Source organism: Halichoeres trimaculatus, unplaced genomic scaffold, assembly GCF_033239565.1.
Source record: "Halichoeres trimaculatus isolate MK-OKI-2021-1 unplaced genomic scaffold, fHalTri1.1 fHalTri1_scaffold_8, whole genome shotgun sequence".
NCBI lineage: Eukaryota > Metazoa > Chordata > Actinopteri > Labriformes > Labridae > Halichoeres > Halichoeres trimaculatus.
Genome location: NW_027437186.1, coordinates 17,823,346 through 17,841,262, shown reverse-complemented (window position 1 = coordinate 17,841,262; position 17,917 = coordinate 17,823,346). Strand labels below are relative to the sequence as shown.

Here is a 17,917-nt window from a genome sequence, read left to right as displayed (position 1 = left end):
CCCATATTTGCTTGCTTCCCTCTTACCACACACTTGCATGAACTAGAAATGATCCATGCTTTAAGTAGGTCTGTTATTACAGATGCAGCTTCAATGTAGGGATCTTTGATAAGTTTACCCAAGCTGTGGATGGGTATTTCTAATGCTTTTTTTCCCTTCTCAAAATACATGCTGTACATGAGGAAGTGGAAGATTATTAAAATCACTTTTCAATAAGATGCAGGGATGGTAAACCACCAGCGCTGACTTCTTCAGAATAAACAGTCAGTAGATACCTCTGACAGAGTCGATGAACTGGTGTGCTGAACTGCACTGCATCGAGTTAAACAAGTGTTTCTGATAAAACTGAGCTGTGTGTGTTCCAACTCTTGTGATCCAGCGTTACGTAAAGCACATGACAAATGTGCAAATATCTCTGTATAAAACTTTCAAATATAGATCTAGTACATTCTGAAAATACTATTTTCTCCACTCAAGCAGAGTTACTTATAAAACTGTGTTTCCACTTATGAATTCCCTTAGACTTTTGTAAGTCTGACATGGCCCCAAGAATCGGATTTTTAGCTTTGCATCGTGAGACACTGAAACCCTGTCAGCTTGTTGGAAAACACAGGAACTGGAGTGATGGTTTTGACAGTCGCTTTTTCTCCCTGTCTTTTACACTCCCTCCCCTCGCTGCTTCTGCTCGTGTCTCTCCCCTTTCTCGCCTATTCAGCTTCACCACAGGCTAAATCCTGAGCCCCTCTTCTCTGCTCCTCTCCATCCAGTCCTGCAGCTACTCGGCTGAATCTCTGCCAGGAGTCGCGCAGCTCAGAGCTGCAGGGAAGGGGAGGAGAGGAGAGTGTGGAAGAAGGAAAAACTGGAAAACAGAACTGAGAGGCAGAAAGACTCCAGGACAAGGTGAAGGGCGGTGGGCAGATAGAGAGGCAGCAGGCAGTGGGCTTTGACAGGAGACAGATTGAAAAAATAGGATGGGGCAAACCAGCAGGTTGAGACTGTTTCTTTTCTAGTTTAGTTCAACCTGAAAGACTGAACATTTGTTTCCCTACCTGGACTTTCATTTGCTTTATCTAACGGACTCGTAATAGTTCATTTACTGCATTTAGGAATATTAGCTCGATATAGTGTAAGAAAGTGTCAATTTACAGTATGTGATGCCAACAACAGCATATTGATTCCCATAGATAGAGCACATAATCCTGCGCTTTTTGTTTGTCCGGGTTCAACAGTCAGGCTATAAAAGCACCATTTTTGATGTGTTTACATCGTTGAAAGTCTTGTTAATATTCCCTCTTTTATGTGGAGCACTACAAAAAGAAGCTAGTATACCACAGAGTCATACATCAGTCTTATGAATTGAGATGTCATCACCAAAAACACATTTTCAGATTTTCTCTCCTCTCTCCACATCAAATTGACAGCTCCTGACAAACCCATGCTAAATATTTCACCACTTTTTATTGCTCAGCAAATCAGTAGTTCTACAAATGTCCCAGGGAGAGGCTTAAATACACACAGAGACTGACACACAAACACAAACACACACACACACACACTCACACACGCGCCTGAGGATAGTGGAGGGGGCCAGTAAAGACCCTTTAATAATTGATTTCTTGAGTTATCTTCTCTGCCTCCTGCGGTGACTTCTCTCATTTCTATATTGCTAGCTGGTGACATATTTTTTTTCTTCGTTATACACACACACACACGCACATACACACATTTATGTATTACATGCAAAAGGATGTGGATTTACATCATCTAAACGTGCTGCAGAAAAGGAAAGCAGCATCTATTGGATGGAAGTGTCCACAGACTGTAGTATAAGAGCAGACTTTGAACAACAGTGGGAGGGAAGGTGTTTCTACTCACTCTGAGGGAACTTTGGGGGGTTATCGTTCACGTCTGTCAGCGTAATTTTCACCTCCGTGGTCCCCGACAGCCCTCCCATGTGACCACCCATGTCTTTGGCCTGGATGACGACATCATACTCCTGCCGGGCCTCGCGGTCCATATTGGGCAGTGCTGTACGAATTATACCTGCAGCACAGGTTGAAACAAACGGTCAGTTTTTCAGCTTGTGATCCAAAATGTTTTTTCTTAAAATCTCATCAATAAAATAAGGCCATTTAAAAAACTCCAGCCTCAGAAACAAACATGGTTGTGAGCAAAATACCTGCACTGATTTGCTTTACTAACAGCAGAAGCAATTTATTCCAAGATATTTTATTTAGCAAGAAAACACATCGTTACTCATGGTTAGTATAAACAACTCCAGTTAAACACATGTGAAGTCTTATTTTTCTCTATTTCAAGCCCTAGTAATCTCCTCTATCTGTTTAATTCATCACCGGCTGCTCTCTTTCCATCCCCCTCTTTCTTTCTCCATGTGTCTGGGGTAGAGGCTTTCTACTGTCATATTATGCCAAGTGTGTGTGCATGTGAGTGTGACAGCAGGAAAAGCTGATAATCTCCAAACCAATTAGAAATGTGAGCTATGGATTTGAGCCAGTCAAATACCCAACACTGGTTTGATTAGCTAGATTTACTCTGCCCAAATCTCTCCCTCTCTGCGCCCTAACCGCTCTCTTTCCATGGACTCACTCACTCCTAACCAATTCCTCCCTCGTCTAAACCCTAACCTCTCGCTTTCTCTTCTGCTTCACCCAGCCTGACCCGACATAGCTCTGTGTCTGCTCTAACCTCTCCTCTAACATCCAATTTCTTCTTTAAATGCAAACCCAAATATTAGGCCTTGGCTCTGCAGAGACCAGGCTGAATGTCCTCTGGGGATCTCTTTTAACTGCACTGCCTTCTTTTCCTCAGACTTTCAGTGGGAAGGACGTGCTGTAACATGATCCCTGCAGGAGTTGGTTCCCATTTTTTTTCTTTTTTGCATTATAAGTGGTAGACTGTAAAAATATGGCAAAATACCCAACTGGTTTTCAGTTTGGTGTCAGGAACGTGCAGAGTAGCTGCAAGTTACAGCAGTTGACTCATGGCCTATCCTGCTGGGGTACAAAATCAGACCTAAGTGGCACTACAGTTTCTTTTCACAGAATTTATAAATTTTGACAACAGTTATGGTAGGTTTATGGGCTTGCTCAAATTGAAAACCGCTCTTCATTGACCATCTGCTTGAGGCTGTCCACAGCACCAAAAACCATGTACACGCCAAAATGAAAAGCAGGTCTCTACCGCAAAAATAAACTTTCAAAAATTGTAATGCTCTTTGTCTCATCCAAACTTAAATGAACTTGGGCTGAGTCAGGTTTTACAATATCGCAACTGCCAAAGACATGAGTGAGAGAAAAAAATTGAAAGTTGATTCAATTTTGTTTAATTTGGTTTTTTGTTCGACAATATCAAAATCGGGATTCTTTTTCAAAAAAATTTTTTTTTTCAAATTCTTCATTTCAGTAATTTTTAAGAACTGGATCGGAAAAAGTTACCCCTTTTCTCCAGCAGAGGGTGAAATTTTTCTCTCTGACTCGTGGTTTGCATTTTATGGGAAAATATGGCTCCTGATATAGTCTGTGGACATTATTATTATCATTAAAGTTTTTACATGGTCTGCTGACTCTTTCACTGCCATTGACGTATATAGACGTCATTTCAGTGCGGAACGTTGCCCGCTAAAGAACAGAAAAAGGTAGAGACAATCTTTTTTTTTCTGATGAAAGAAGAGAGTCTTCTCCATATTTCGGTTTTCTGTGTTTACAGATTCATATAACTCAATATTATGTTGGTCTTAAAAGATAGGTCAAAATGCGCTAAAACAGCTGGCAGTGAATGAGTTAAAATAGCAAACTAAAATTCGCAAAAAATGGCAAAAATCGTAAATATCGAAGAATTGCAATTTAAATCAAATCGGCACTCCAAAAATCGTAACAGAATCGACTTGTGAGACTATCATATTGTCCCAGCCCTACTGATCACACACATATTTGAACTAAACCTGTTGACATTGTGGCAAAAACACCAGTTTTTGTCTCAGACTGGTCCCTGACACGAGATTCTAACATGCATAACCACCTGGTCACTACATGTTATCTATGACTTATCTGTTTCAGCTAACATAATCTTAATACTGTTTCTCAGGGTGTGAGGTTTTAAAACATTTTATGTCTGCAGACTGCAGGCAGGTTTCAGCATTCAGACTCACCTGTCTGTGGCTCCACAGAGAAATACGGCTGTCCTTGCAGTATGCTGTACACCAGCCTGGCACTGTTACCATAGGTGGGGTCATCTGCATCTGTAGCTGTCACCTGCATCACTGATGTACCTGGAGGACGGAAATGACAGAGAAGTCAGCAGATGACTCCACCCCAGAGATGATGTGAATTATTTAAATCAGTATCAGTTTTGCTTCATTGCCACTGCTGTAAATTAAAGCCAACATGCCAGCATTATGAATATTTTGCTAAATGTATTTCCCCAATAATCTGTAATCTTAAAATCCTCCCCAGGCACAGGACCAATTAGTATAAACATAAATCAGGCACTAGCGTAAAAGATGCTTTTTGTTGAATAATAGAAAAGCAATTTCTTTACTCATCTTTGTAAGTGAATTTTATCAGAAACATTTGCAGTATTTAACAGGAGCCGTAACATTCTTTGCCTTAGGTCAGCACAAGTTTAACTGGAACAGCACAACTAATGAGGTCTTTGCACCAAGATCTTACTCGCTACGCTCATTTCAACAGCTCCATGCTTTTTGAAGGTTTTCAGCTGCATCTACGTCAGGACAAAATCAGAATCCAGAAGAATGCAAAAACCATCATTAAAAAGCATCTTATTGATCTGGATATAAGAGGATTTTTTTAATTGAAAATAATGTGGGAGGAAGTAAGGTTGTACAATCTGAGTCTAACCACACATGCTTGTAGTTTTTCTTTGGTTGCTACACAAATGCAACAGGAGAGAGTGCTCGCTTTTTCTGAAGCCAGTAACCTCACTGTGGCTTTGGTCATCTGTCAGTCACAGCAGAGACGCAGTGACAGGAGCTATGGACAGGAGGTGAGAAATGCAGAGGCGCAGTGATTGTCCAGAGCAAAGTGGACCAAAAGTTGGGTGAATTAACAGACAACTGAGGCCGAGTTATGATGCTAATTTTAAGATAATGATGGTCAATGCAGCAAAGAGGTTAAACAACTGTCAGGCAGCCCAAAAATATAGAGTTACGGAGATGTCTGAAGATCGTGCGTTTAAAAAGGCTGCACAATGAGAACAGTGGAAAAAAGCTTGTTGTGGTTCTGTAAGTGGCTGTTTCCAAGAGACTGACAGGAGTGTGTGTTGTTGAGAAACGTAGCGAAGGTGTGCCCGTTACCGGGCTGTCATAGGAATTGCATTTGAAACACAGATCTTAGTGATTATTTTTATAGCCAAAAATAAAAGCAGTCTCAATTATTATGTAATTATTCATTCAATGATTTTCTCAGAATTTCAGTAAAAAACTGTTTCTTTAAACAAAGTTAAGTTTGGTTATCAGTCAGTCTTTTTCTCAAGATTGATCTTAAAAAGAGGGGGGTTGTTGTACAATCAGGGTCTTTCTATATTGGAGTGAATGCAGTACATTGGGAACATAATCCATTTTCACACAACCCTGATCTTGATTTTCAAAACAACCTGTTCTACCTCTTCTAATTTTGACTTCTATGGGGGAACGATAGACCTTGTTTTTCATTTAGAATAGGGATGGCAACCATCATCCCCTCACTTCCAGACTTCTGTATTCAGCTTTCTGCTTCAGATGCTAACTGGTGGAGAAAGCCTGAACAGAACTCATTCAGAAACCTTTTCAGTAGATTTTTTCTGTGAAAGTCCAGTCCATTCAGAGGACAGATAGCTCTGGCTTCCACAGTTTCAGGCAGCCACTGCCAGTGGTTCATTCCAGGTCAGCCTCGAGGGGTTGAAGACTCTTCAAGACCACATAATATGTGGAAAGAAAGATCTATCAAGATCAGAGGCTTTGAGTTAAGAGTCTCAAAAGAGACGGTTCGAGCTGTTGCTGATGCCAGCTTGCAGTAAATATTTCCTTGCAGAAATTTTGGTTGAGTACATTTTCCCTCGAAGGTGCATACAAAGAAAGAGAGAAAAGAGAAAGGCTCTTTAGGGGCTGTTATGCTGGCTAATGGAACCGTCTGTTTCCCCACTTCTCTGTCACTTCTTGTGGTCAGATTTCAGTGATAATTAATAATGTATGAAAAAGGCTGTTTAGCAGGCAAACAACACTGACGATGAACTCCATCAGTGACTTCATTACCAGACGTCACTCAAAAGTGCAACGGAGAGCTTTTTCAGCGCTAAAAACAGAGGGAATTTGATCGTATTTGCTGAACTTTTGTTATGGAATTATATTTGATATTTGGGAAGACGTCAAAACTGCTGATCATGTTTCTGGATTTCCATTAAGAGATCCAATGAACGCTTCTAAAAGTCTTTTTTAGTGTTGAATTATTGAGCCTGTCTTTAAAAGTATAGACAGAGTACCAAGTGGCTGTTTTCAAAAACCACAGGATTTTGTGTGTGAACCTTTGGAAATGTAGATATTTGTCCAGATAAGAAGATAAGCTTGAAACTGATGCACTCCTATTTAGTGTCAGGAGTGTAGAATACGAATGTAATGAATCAAACCATGATATTTATAAGTATTAATCTTTTTTTTAAAGTGAAATACTTTTTCATGACTTAGTAAAACACCATCCAATGAGTGCAAATGCTTACATGACGATGTGAAGGTAGCCTACTCACCAACATTTGACATCTCAGGCACCCTGGCATAATACGGCCCATGTAAAAACTCTGGAGGATTATCATTGATGTCCTGAACTTTCACTATGAACTCTGATGGAGGCTCCAGAGGCTTGTTTGTGTCTCTGTCCACAGCCTGGGCTGTCAAAGTGTACTGGGCCTGCTCCTCCCGATCCAGAGTCTTTGTGGCGTGGATGTTGCCCGTCTTGTCATCAATAACAAAGATGGTTCCTGCACCTTCACCAGACAGGATGTACTTGATGTTACCATCGCCCGAGTCGACGTCTGAGTGGAGCTGAACAGGAGAGGAGAGGAGAGGAGAGAGTGAGATACACCTGAAGGAGAAAAGTAACACACATGTATGTAAAGGCAGGGTGTGTAGAGCTCCAGTTTTCCCCTTGGTGTTGAGCCTAGAGAGAAGACGTGTGAGATAGGCGATAGATCAGAGAGGGACAGACAGTTAGGGCAACGACTTGATGAGAGGCTTCTATTCCTTAAACCTACAAATTAAAGGAGCTAAACACTGACAGTGACAGATAGTACATGTGCTGTGAGAGACACGCTAACACTAATAAGTAAGAGATTTAAAACTCTGCCATGAAAAAAGTAATGAAGAATGCTCAACATTCAATTAAACTCTTGTTCTTCCTTTGACAGCCTCTCAGACTATGAAATATGACGCATTGTAAACATCATTTGTTGTTGGTTATGAAAGCCGCTGCTCGCTTTGAGTGATGTTGTTGTGGACGAGTTGCACCAATCATCTTCAGCCCTGAATGTGAACATGACCTCTGTCTTTTTTTCACTCTGTCTTCATGATAAATAGTTGGAGCTCTTTTTGAGGCCTGTTGGAGTTGCTCTTACAGCTGTTGTACCTAAAAGTATCAGTGGAGGGCAGTTTTGCTAGTAATTAAACAGCCAGGCAAATTTTATGGTTGTTCATGAGGTACTCATCTTTTTTTCCTAGAAGGAGGGAAGCTGATGGATGAGTGTGTAATAACTCATATTTTATGATACTCACCCTGCCCACCAGCACTGGGTCAGGTCCAGTGTACTCCTCAATGACGAAGAACTGATTCCAGACCCATCCTCGTTTGGACCTGTGGAGTACCTGTCCCTCCTTTCCTGCTCTGTGCTTATGTCTGTGCAGTGACAAATGACCTTAAAACACAAAACAAACATCAGTACATTTCTAGATCCACTCTCACTGAATCAATTTGAGTGTACAGCACATTTATAATGACTTTGATTTAGATGTTAAAATGCTGAGAGGAACGACATCTGCAAGTTATCTTTCTGAATGTTTTTCGTCGACTGAATTCAGAAGTGGGTGGGAAACAGTTGCCTTATGATGAACAGTGAGGCCCACTTTGAATCACGGGTCAACGGTTCAAATCCCAGCCGAGAAAATGTGGGTGGGTGGTGTGAACGACACACGCTTCAATGAGCAGTCTTTTAGGTGGCTCTAAGCAAGGCACTTAACCTCTGTTTGTTGCTGAACAACTGTTCAGTGTCTAACAGGAGCAGGCTGTGGATGTACTGAGCTGCTGTCATGTGTGAGGCTCTATAACTGAAGGGAAACTCCATTGCTCAGTATTTAATTCCCTTATTGGCAAAGATAAGACCAATGATTGTTTTAAGGATGGCCTTGGCTCTGTGGTTAAGTTGTTTGCTTTTTAATTGGAGGGTTGGCAGTAAGTGTAAAAGGCCTCTTGAGTCGTCTCAGGGCAAGCAATGCAATGTATAAGTGCAGTCTGTTCAGCTTTTAATATTTGCCATTGGGCTGAATTAATGTAAAAATCTTGGGTGCACAGTATTCTAAATATGTATTATAAACGGGCCTTGCACAATACAAAAAAACATTCAACATTGTTCTGATTGGGATGTGATAAATGAAGAAAAGTGAAAGAATACACAAGGTACTTAATTTGGTTGCTTTGTCTATCGGCTGGATTTCATGTCTTTCACAGTCCCTGTGTTTCTAAATCGTTGTATCTTCCAAAATAAATCCAAAGAGCTATAATTTCAGCCCCATATTGGCACCAATTGAATGGGGTGGGAGTGTAGCCTTTGCACCCAGGCCTCTATTCAAACACTGTAAAATGTTCCTTTGTCACTTGTGACTGTGAGTAATTTCTCAGCCATATTGGAAACCTGATTCATGAAGAAAAGGAAGCTTATCCATCAATCAAATTAGGTATTCAGTTTGAAAAACCATGCCAGCGCTGCATGAGTCATACCTGGGTGTCTGTGCCTGTGGCCCCTGTGATCCAATGAGTTATTTCCTCTCCGGGTTCCTAATGCGACACTACAGAGCGCCGACACTCCCACCATCACCAGGAAGGCCCTCAGCAGTCCGAGGCCCTGTCTCCTCATCGTCAGCATTGGCATCTTGCCCAACCTGAGCAGCCGTGCACGTCACTCGGCCCCCTTCTCTCTGCTTCCTCTCAGTGGAGCCCTGCTCCCACTGAGGTGGTATCCTGCTTTTTGCTAATGAAATGCTGTAGATGAACTTCCTACTTCATTAGCTGCGATTGGGGCCTGTTGGTGCGGATACTCATTACCACGTTTCTGCCTTATTCTTCTTCTCCCTCACAGGTCTCTCACTCCCTCTCTCCTCTTGTCAGAGACCTAAAAAAGAGTAGAGGAGAAAGCTGATTGGTCAAATGAATTCATAGTGCCCAGAACAACATAGTTAAGCAACTTAAGATTCAGTTTGATTAAACCTTTTAACTGAAAACAGATCAATCTTTGTAAAAAGTGATGAATTTAACAGTGACAGCAAAAACAACGTAAACAGTTAAGTAATCATTCATTCCTGTCGGTTACAGCGCGTGATGTTAATTGACTGCAGTTGCGGATCTGACTTCTTAAATAGTTGTTGTGGTGATTAGGACATTGTACTAATTACCCAGACGACGCTGTCTGAAAACTCATTAGCTTTAATTCAATTAGACACAAACTGATTCAGTGTGGGAGGTTGAGCTCATGTTCTACACCAACATCTTTGCGTTGCTCCATTCACAGCCCTTTCAAACAAGATTTGAGTAATGAAAAGCAAACTTGGGACTTTATGAATGTTGAGAAAAGAAAATGTTGTACATTTGTAAATCTTTAAGTGTCAGGTCTTTACACACGCTGATCAACCCTGTGATGATTCAGACGTCTCTTCCTCTAATCTGTCAGAATCCAATGTCTATCTTCAAAAAAAAAAAAGAACGCACAGGAAAGAAGATGAATGCCAATGAAAGGCCTCAAGTTAATTTTTATGAGGAGTCTTGGCATTTTAAAATGTTGTTTAATTAATGTGATGAGAGGAGTCAAGGCCTGAGTGGAATGATGCCAAGTACGCTACTTCTCAACATCCAAATTGACGAACTCACCCAAACAGAAGAGGCATGCTTTGTACTTCTAGATTGGCCACCTTTATTGGTTATATTTTTAACTTATCAAACTTCTTTTTTTTGCTAACATAATTCAACAAGTACAAGCTACTTTAAGTTTTGCTGCCTTCCAAAGAAACGACACACTTTTCCTCCTGAAGCACCTAATTACACTCCTGCTCAGGCAATCAAGTTGCATCAATGACTTGCATCCATATGTCACTTCTCTAAGACTAGTCAATCAATAAATCATTTGCACTGCCCTGTGAGTAAGCCTCCATTACGGCTCCTAACATGGCTCAGAGATTATATGGGACACTCGTACAGGGTTTCCGCTACATGTAAGTGACCGTGGCGGTGCGCCACACCAAAACAAAAGCCGCCATGGCTTCAAAATTATGATCTTTTTTCTCAGGTGTTTCAAATGTGAATTCAAGTGTACAGGGCTCTTCTACATGCCACCAAAATTACCTTGACCAAAACACACACACTCATGGTGGTATCATATCGTGGCTGTGGGGCTCCCCCACAGTTTCAGAAAATCCTGAAGGAAACCCTGCTCGTATATATCCTGACAATCAAATCTCAAAATAATTACGCCAAAGCCTTAAGTGTTCTAAAAGCATCCAACACATGCAAGATTTAAAGGCTGAAAGTCAGAGACAGTGTTTACAAATCCATTTACAACAACACCTCATTAATATGTCTCTCTTTAGTCATGAGATCTGATCTCCTCTCAGCTAACACACAGAGATGCCTCCTTCATTTTCTTCAGTTTGACACATGGCTCGCTTTCTTTTCCTCAGTTAAATTAATGAACAGGCTATGTATGCAAATTTGTGTGTTGTTTGTGCATGTGCTTAATATTCAATTGCTCAGCAGATGAGAAAATTCCCTCAAGGCTCATTGGCTCTTGTTGACCACATGACCAGCCAACCAGGAAGTGTTGACAGTTAATCTCCTGCTGGCTCATCATTTGGTTAACTATCCTTGCATCCTGAATGATTGATGTGCTAGTTGTGTTTCTGTGTGTGTGTGTGTATGTGGGTATGTGCCCATTCTTCTATCCAGCCCAGCATCTATCACGGTATTGAAATCATTTTTTTCTTCCTGCTCCGGGTAAAGGAATGGGTACCTTTCATATTTGAAATGAAACGATACGGTACTGATGCCTGGTACCTAGCGATCAGTATTGGTACTCAGTGGTACTCCAGTACTTTTGTGTGGTAATAAATATAGATAATTTTAATGATAAAATCTCAGTGGTTTTTGATTTAATGTATGGCTGTTTCCCAAAGCCCAGGTACCTTGCCTTGCCTTGCCTTGGAAGGCAGTGCCTCCGAAGCCACTTCCTTTCAATCCAAGGCAAGTGTCCTGCCTCTGCTCAAAAGGAGATGCTAATGGAACAGCCTACAAAGGCATATTTCCTGTCACAAATGTATATGTAATTGGAGTTACATTGTGTCACATAACGTGTTGCACTGTGGACAGTGCTTGGAAAGTTTATACAAACGTGGGAGGAGCTCAGGCGGCTACAAATATTGTCATGGCTTGCCACTTTCTACGCTTTTCGCTTTTTTATTGTCACATCATTGATGCTCTGCAGGTGCAGCTTCTCAGTAATAATAGTTACGTGAGTGACACACAAAAGAGTTAAGTGGTGGACATGGTATAAGTTGTTATTTTCAGAGGTGTATTTTGTTGCTTATATTTGAATAGGAATTTACCGCGCGCCTCCACTGGAGCGTTGCATGTTGGGTATTTATAGCCATGGCAAGGCAGCGAAGGATACACCTGTGTATTCTTGGTCAATTAGCCACATGCTAACCAAACGGAGGACATATGCCTCCGGAGGACATGAACATTGGAACAGCACTTGGGCAGCGACTGATGATGTGGATGCCTGCCCACGCCCACCCCACGCCCACATCAGACCAAGGCAAGGCAAGGTACCTGGGCTTTGGGAAACAGCCTATGTCTCAGTGCTGTGTTCAAGTCTAGCATGGAAAATTGCCTACTGTTCCACTCACAGTCACAAGGATGTGTTCAGGTATTAAAACACGATACCGTTTATTTGTACATGAACAGGTACCCAGTGCTACAGACAGAATTTGGATGGCACCTAAAAAGTACTTAATTGGATACCAATCCCTAATTGTGTAAAAAGGAGAATTGTTCAAAGATAGAGATGTTCCTGCCACATTGGAGTCATTTGGTGTGGTGGCCGGGCTGTTCTGACATGAAACAACATGGTGGTGACTGCAGCATTTTGAGCTGGAAAAGATGAGAATGAGAGCAATACCAAACTTAACTCATACTCCATGTGCACAAGCTGAAATGCTACTCATGAATCAAAAGGAGACATTGTTAGCTTGTAAAAGAGTTCACATCACCCGACAGGCATAATTTAGGCAAATTCGATGAACACTGAAAAACATTTTATGACAAGAAAACAGCTCTGAAGTATCTGCTTTTGGAAGTCTTTTGGAAATTCTGAGCAGAGAATGAGCTTAAACTTCAATCAAGTTTTAAAAACAGCAAAACCAAAGCTGTTATCAACCTTTGGGTGCACTCATTGTGCAAATATGCTGAAACCTGCTCAGCTGCATCTTAAAACAGCCTCGCCATCTGTCATTTATCTGTCAAATTAAGTTTGTGCTTTATTTTACCAGACAAAATAAATAAAGCAAGTCAGAAATAAATTGCTTCCACCAAAAATCCTGATACCGCGCGACCGGTCATCTGTTATTTGTCTCCCAAACTGTCAAGTCAAAGTCATAAAAAGGCAACAATAACAAAGCAGATTGATGGCAGTGTTCAGAGTGACAGCTCAAAAGTACTGTGTGTCTGTGAATGTGATACACTCGACAATGAAATGACCCTGGTGTCGAATTAAATCAAAGTAGTTGTTTGAAAAAAAAAAAATCTCTCACACAAGATGAAACGTTAACAAAACTAATTAGGTATCCTGTCAGTTGAGCTTGCTTCTTATATAATGAAAGGAGGTGTATTTAATGAGTCTCCATGTGTTATGTAAGGTGTTATCAGCATTCAAAGGTTGGACATCCTACATTATCCAGGCATATTCTGAATTCAACACGGTTTTGTTGCTTAGTTCTTTTTTCTGACACTCAAAGAGAGCTTCACAGAGTAAGACATGAGGCAGGAGAGAGACAGAAAAAGCAACACAGAAACAGACAGTGATAATGACTCCCCAGGGCCAGCATGCCTTTTGGCCAGACCACTTCCTCTGTCTGAATACATGACTCAAGAGTCGCATTAGAATAGCCCACAGCGTAGTTTAAGTGTGTGTGTGTGTGTGTGTGTGTGTGTCCCTTACTCCCTTGGGCTCATAGCGATGCTGTGAATCCATGACTCAAGCGCTGGATTTGACTGCTGTGATTCATTGGCTAACATTAGAGCCACACTGTCTGTGTGTGTTCGAGTGTGTGTGTCAAAGAGGTCAAAGCAGCAGGGTAGAAAAAAAAAGTCCAAGTGACATTCCCCGCTGGCTAAAATATTTCCACATTATTTTCACACTAATTGTTGACACATGCACATTTCATGAAGAAAGGGTTTGTGAAGGAAATTTTCATTAAACCCTCAAACAGCTACATGATATGAGCATTTTTTTAAGTATGGTTGTTGCAGTCACTTAGGTGAAATGATAAAAAAGAAACTTCTATAAAAGTTATATGTATGACCTTTTGGGGATTTCTTTTGAGATGTCTAATCACTTGTAGACTTATTTTTCAGACTCAAAGGAAAACAGTGCCTGGCCTGTATAAATAATCTGTTCCTCTACAAGTATTCAGCGCATTTAGAAACATAACGCGTGGTCTATTTCTTGTTCCTCTTGTGTTAAAACTGCAAAAAACTCAACTTTCTGGCTTATTGCTTGAGAAGTTACTATTACTGGAAAAAAAAATCTGTGATATTGAGAAAGTGCAAGTGTATGTTCTTCGGTAGTAAACAAGTAAACAGTTTCAACGACCAACTAAAAAATAACACCTGTTGCTGGCAGCTTTAGAACAGACCCAAACCAAGTGACATCTGTGTGTCCAAAAATACGAAGCAAATATGGAAATGTTAAAACTGCAGTGCGTTGGGCTTCTACTTAAGGCTGGCTACAGAAGCACCAGAAACTACTTACACATTCATTCAAAAAAGCAGATCTTCACAGCAGAAATAGCTTGTTTACAGACTGCTACGAAAAACAATTTTAGTCAAAACAGCTAATTTCTTCATTGGCGCACTTTGAGGTAGGAGTTTTTTTTATTTATTTATTTATTTTTTAAAAAAGATTATTTTTAAAGTCAGTAAACTCACCAAATTTCCCAGAATCACATGAGCATACCTGTAACCCAGTGGTTCTCAAGTGGGGGTATGCGAGGGCACTCGAGGGGGTACGCAAGATTCAAAAATGTATATTCAAAAAAATTATCAACCAAGAAAAATCCCTTAAACACCATTTATTCAATCGATGTTTGAATCCAAATAAGTTTAATTTCTTTTACCGAGTACTTTATCCATTAGACATAAATAGAACAGTGCTGTTTTACATTTTTTTTCCAATCAAAACTAATTTGCGCTTGTTAGGGTGTACTTCTTTCAGTGACATAGGGGCTACGTCACTGAAAAAAGTTTTAGAATCCCTGATGAAGCCCTTAAGACTCGCCACTTTACATAATCCAAACTTGTATTAGGTTGAGTCAGCTTCTTTAATATGGTATCTGCTGATGATAGGCTTCAAAACTCCCCCTTAGACACACAAAGGGGTGATGTCATAGAGACTTTCTCCATATATTACACAGTCTGTGACCCAACACAGTTGACAGTTAGCGAACAGTGAATTCAAATTAGACCAAAGACTCTGCAGAACACATCCAAGATTGTGTTGTCCACTTACATTGCTGACCTGCTTACGTCATAAACCAGTAGTTCCAGTGGTATTCTCTCATGTGCATGCTAAAAATAGCTCTGACATCACATGTGTACATCACATATGTAAACACCGAATGTGATGCTATGCTTGTTTCAGGCAGAAACACATCAGTGCATTTATTCATTCTTTGTTTTGCATGAGTACAGTACACTAATACAGTTATGTAAGAATCTCTTTCTTCTGTAGTCGACTGTTCAACAAGGACGGCCATCACACCTGTTATCTGTGAGCCATGTTGATTAGCAAACTGTCTTACTCATCGTGTTTAACAGATTAAGGGGGCTTCTCGATCTGCTTTACTGTTGAAGTAGGTTAATGCGTTTCACTCTTCTTTAATGTTATGCTCCCTTTCTTCTTCTCTCCATGTCTGTGTCTCATGCTGTGCCTCCTCATCAGAGGAGTGGTAACAGCTGCCAGGCTGCAATCTCTGTGATAAAGCCCAGAACAGAGGAGGCACGTACAGTTTGGGCATTCTGAAGATTTCCCTCTTGCTCCTCACTCTTCAAGTCATCCATGTTTTTTTACTATTATTTTTACATTTGTCGATTATTTGGGGATGAATCACGTATGTCGTATCAACACTTATGTTGCTTTCACAAATCAACAAATTTGTCCTCCAGTTACTGTGACTATTTTTCGTGTCTATGTTCCCTTTTAGTAAGTTCACCAAGCGTGCTTTTGTTGTACTTCCTGATTGGCTATCGTTTTGTTCATTCTGTGCTCAGCTGTCCTCAGGGTTCCTCAGACAAAACAAAATATCACAAGTTTAATTTTTTATGAAATTAATGAGGCCGGAGTCTTTTCCGAGCAGATCATGGAAAACAAAATCTGGCCTTACTCAAAAAAGAAAATCTGGCAGGAAAGTATCTAGAACCATCCATGTTTGTCTGAAGGGGAAAGTTGAGCCCAAAATCGACTCTGTTATCTTGCAGCCTGCACCCTGCTTAACTTTTAAAAAAATCATGGTCCAAATGCTAGTTTAACGTGACCTAAGTTTTATGGTTTAACCTTTTTTTCCCCAAACATGGTTTAGATTATTCAACCATCTCTAAACCTTGACTCACTCTTCGTCTAAACCTCAGACATGTGGGAGACTTCACTCTGAGTTTCAACCTTGAAACAACAAACTGCTTTGCTCTGTCTTTCTTTCTATCGCTCCTACTTTGTCTCTGTCTCCTCATCCCTCATTCCTCCTATCTAACTCAGAGTGTAGGTCTGGGCTTTGGCCTGTGTGAACCAAACTTCCAGCAGCAGCAGCAGTTTTAAAATAACATTAGAAAATGCCTTAAAATCATAGGATGAAAAAAAAAAAAAAAAAAAAAAAACGACTTGACCCTGCATTCTTTTTCCCTCTGCTCTCTCAGCTTTGCTCTCTAGGGCTCAGTAGCAATAAAGGTGATTCATTCATGTTCCAGTGTGATATATATCCCGTCTGTCTGGGCCCACTGTGGAGCTGACTGTGTGTGTGTCTTTTCAAACCCCCTCCCCTGTCTGCACATATTGCCTGAGTCAAGGAGGCGGAGGTGAACAATGACCTCCCTGTACCTCGTCTGTACAATGTGTACAAAAGAAGTCAAACATACATATGAGGAGTGAAAGAGTAAGTATGGTTTGTGTGTTTCTAAACCTCTTTTTTTTTCATCTCACACACAGCCTTTCATCAACAAACAGTGCACCCTTGGGTGTTGAATCATTTGGCTTATACAGGTATTGCCAGGCCAAGTTTTAAAGGGCAGCTTCACAACCTTCCATGTCCTGAATATGGATGCTGACCGTCATAAGTGTGGAGAAAATGGCTTTTTGATGATGATAACCTCAGATAGGAGTATTCACACATCATGGTTGACCTGACTCCCCATTACCTCAAATGCTGACTCATATTTGGCAAGTTTGGCTTCTGTGTTGACAAAAGTGAACATTATTTGTCCCTGAGCCATAAAACCAAAGAGTAATGTCTGATTTAGCTCAGCGTATGACATGGGAAAAGAGTGGATGCAAAATGTGTTGTTCCCACAGCTTGGCCTGAAGGCGACACGAGTCCCCTCTGTGTTCTCACACACACTGTATCATCGTTTGTTCCTGCCACATTGGAGTCATTTGGCGTGGTGGCCGGGCTGTTCTGACATGAAACAACATGGTGGTGACTGCAGCATTTTGAGCTGGAAAATGAGGCTGAGTTACAAAAAAGTCAAAATATTTTATAATCTCTGTAATTGAACTTAAGTTTTTTTTCAAGAGGGGGATTTGTGATCACTGTTTGTGCCCCTGAGTCATTAAGACCTTGTGTCACAACTCTGTATCTTAAATTGAGTTAAATCAATTGAACAAATCCTGGTGTTTCACCAAAGATCAGTTTTTTGATAGAGATTTTGAATGAAGTTTCATTACCAGCCACCAGGTGTTACACTGCAAAGAAACTTAAATCTTATCAAGTGTTTTTGTCTTATTATTGGTAGAAAATGTCTTTTAAGACTTAATATGAGCCACATTTACCTGACTAGTCCAGAAAAATGTCTTATTTCAAGTTATTAAGGACAAAAATGAGGTCTGAATTGCTTGTAGCAAATTAAAAAAAAATCTGCCAATAGAACATGAGAAAAGTTACTTGTGTTACATTATTTTCATTTCAAGCATTTTTTTATGTGTTACAAGCAATTCAAATCTCATTTTTGTCTTTAAATTACTTGAAACAAGACATTTTTCTGGACTGACCAGTTTAATGTGGCTTACATCGAGTATAACAAGACAATCTTTACAAAAAAGACTTGGTAAGATTTTATTTTTTTTTGCACTGTATAATACACGACGATGAATTCTCGAGGTCAGTTATTTG

At 40.5% G+C, this 17,917-nt stretch overlaps 1 protein-coding gene across 1 annotated transcript in view; it reads right to left on the bottom strand.

The window, feature by feature from the left end:
- Positions 1 to 17,917, bottom strand: part of cdh11 (cadherin 11, type 2, OB-cadherin (osteoblast)) — a 107,651-nt gene that overhangs the window by 25,868 nt on the left and 63,866 nt on the right. The window contains exons 3-7 of the mRNA XM_074675494.1: positions 8,997 to 9,387; positions 7,778 to 7,917; positions 6,757 to 7,051; positions 4,169 to 4,288; positions 1,876 to 2,043 (exon numbers count right to left, since the gene is read on the bottom strand). Of these exons, the coding sequence (XP_074531595.1) occupies positions 1,876 to 2,043; positions 4,169 to 4,288; positions 6,757 to 7,051; positions 7,778 to 7,917; positions 8,997 to 9,147 (874 nt within the window). The 5' untranslated portion in view covers positions 9,148 to 9,387. The remainder of the gene's footprint in view (positions 1 to 1,875; positions 2,044 to 4,168; positions 4,289 to 6,756; positions 7,052 to 7,777; positions 7,918 to 8,996; positions 9,388 to 17,917) is intronic.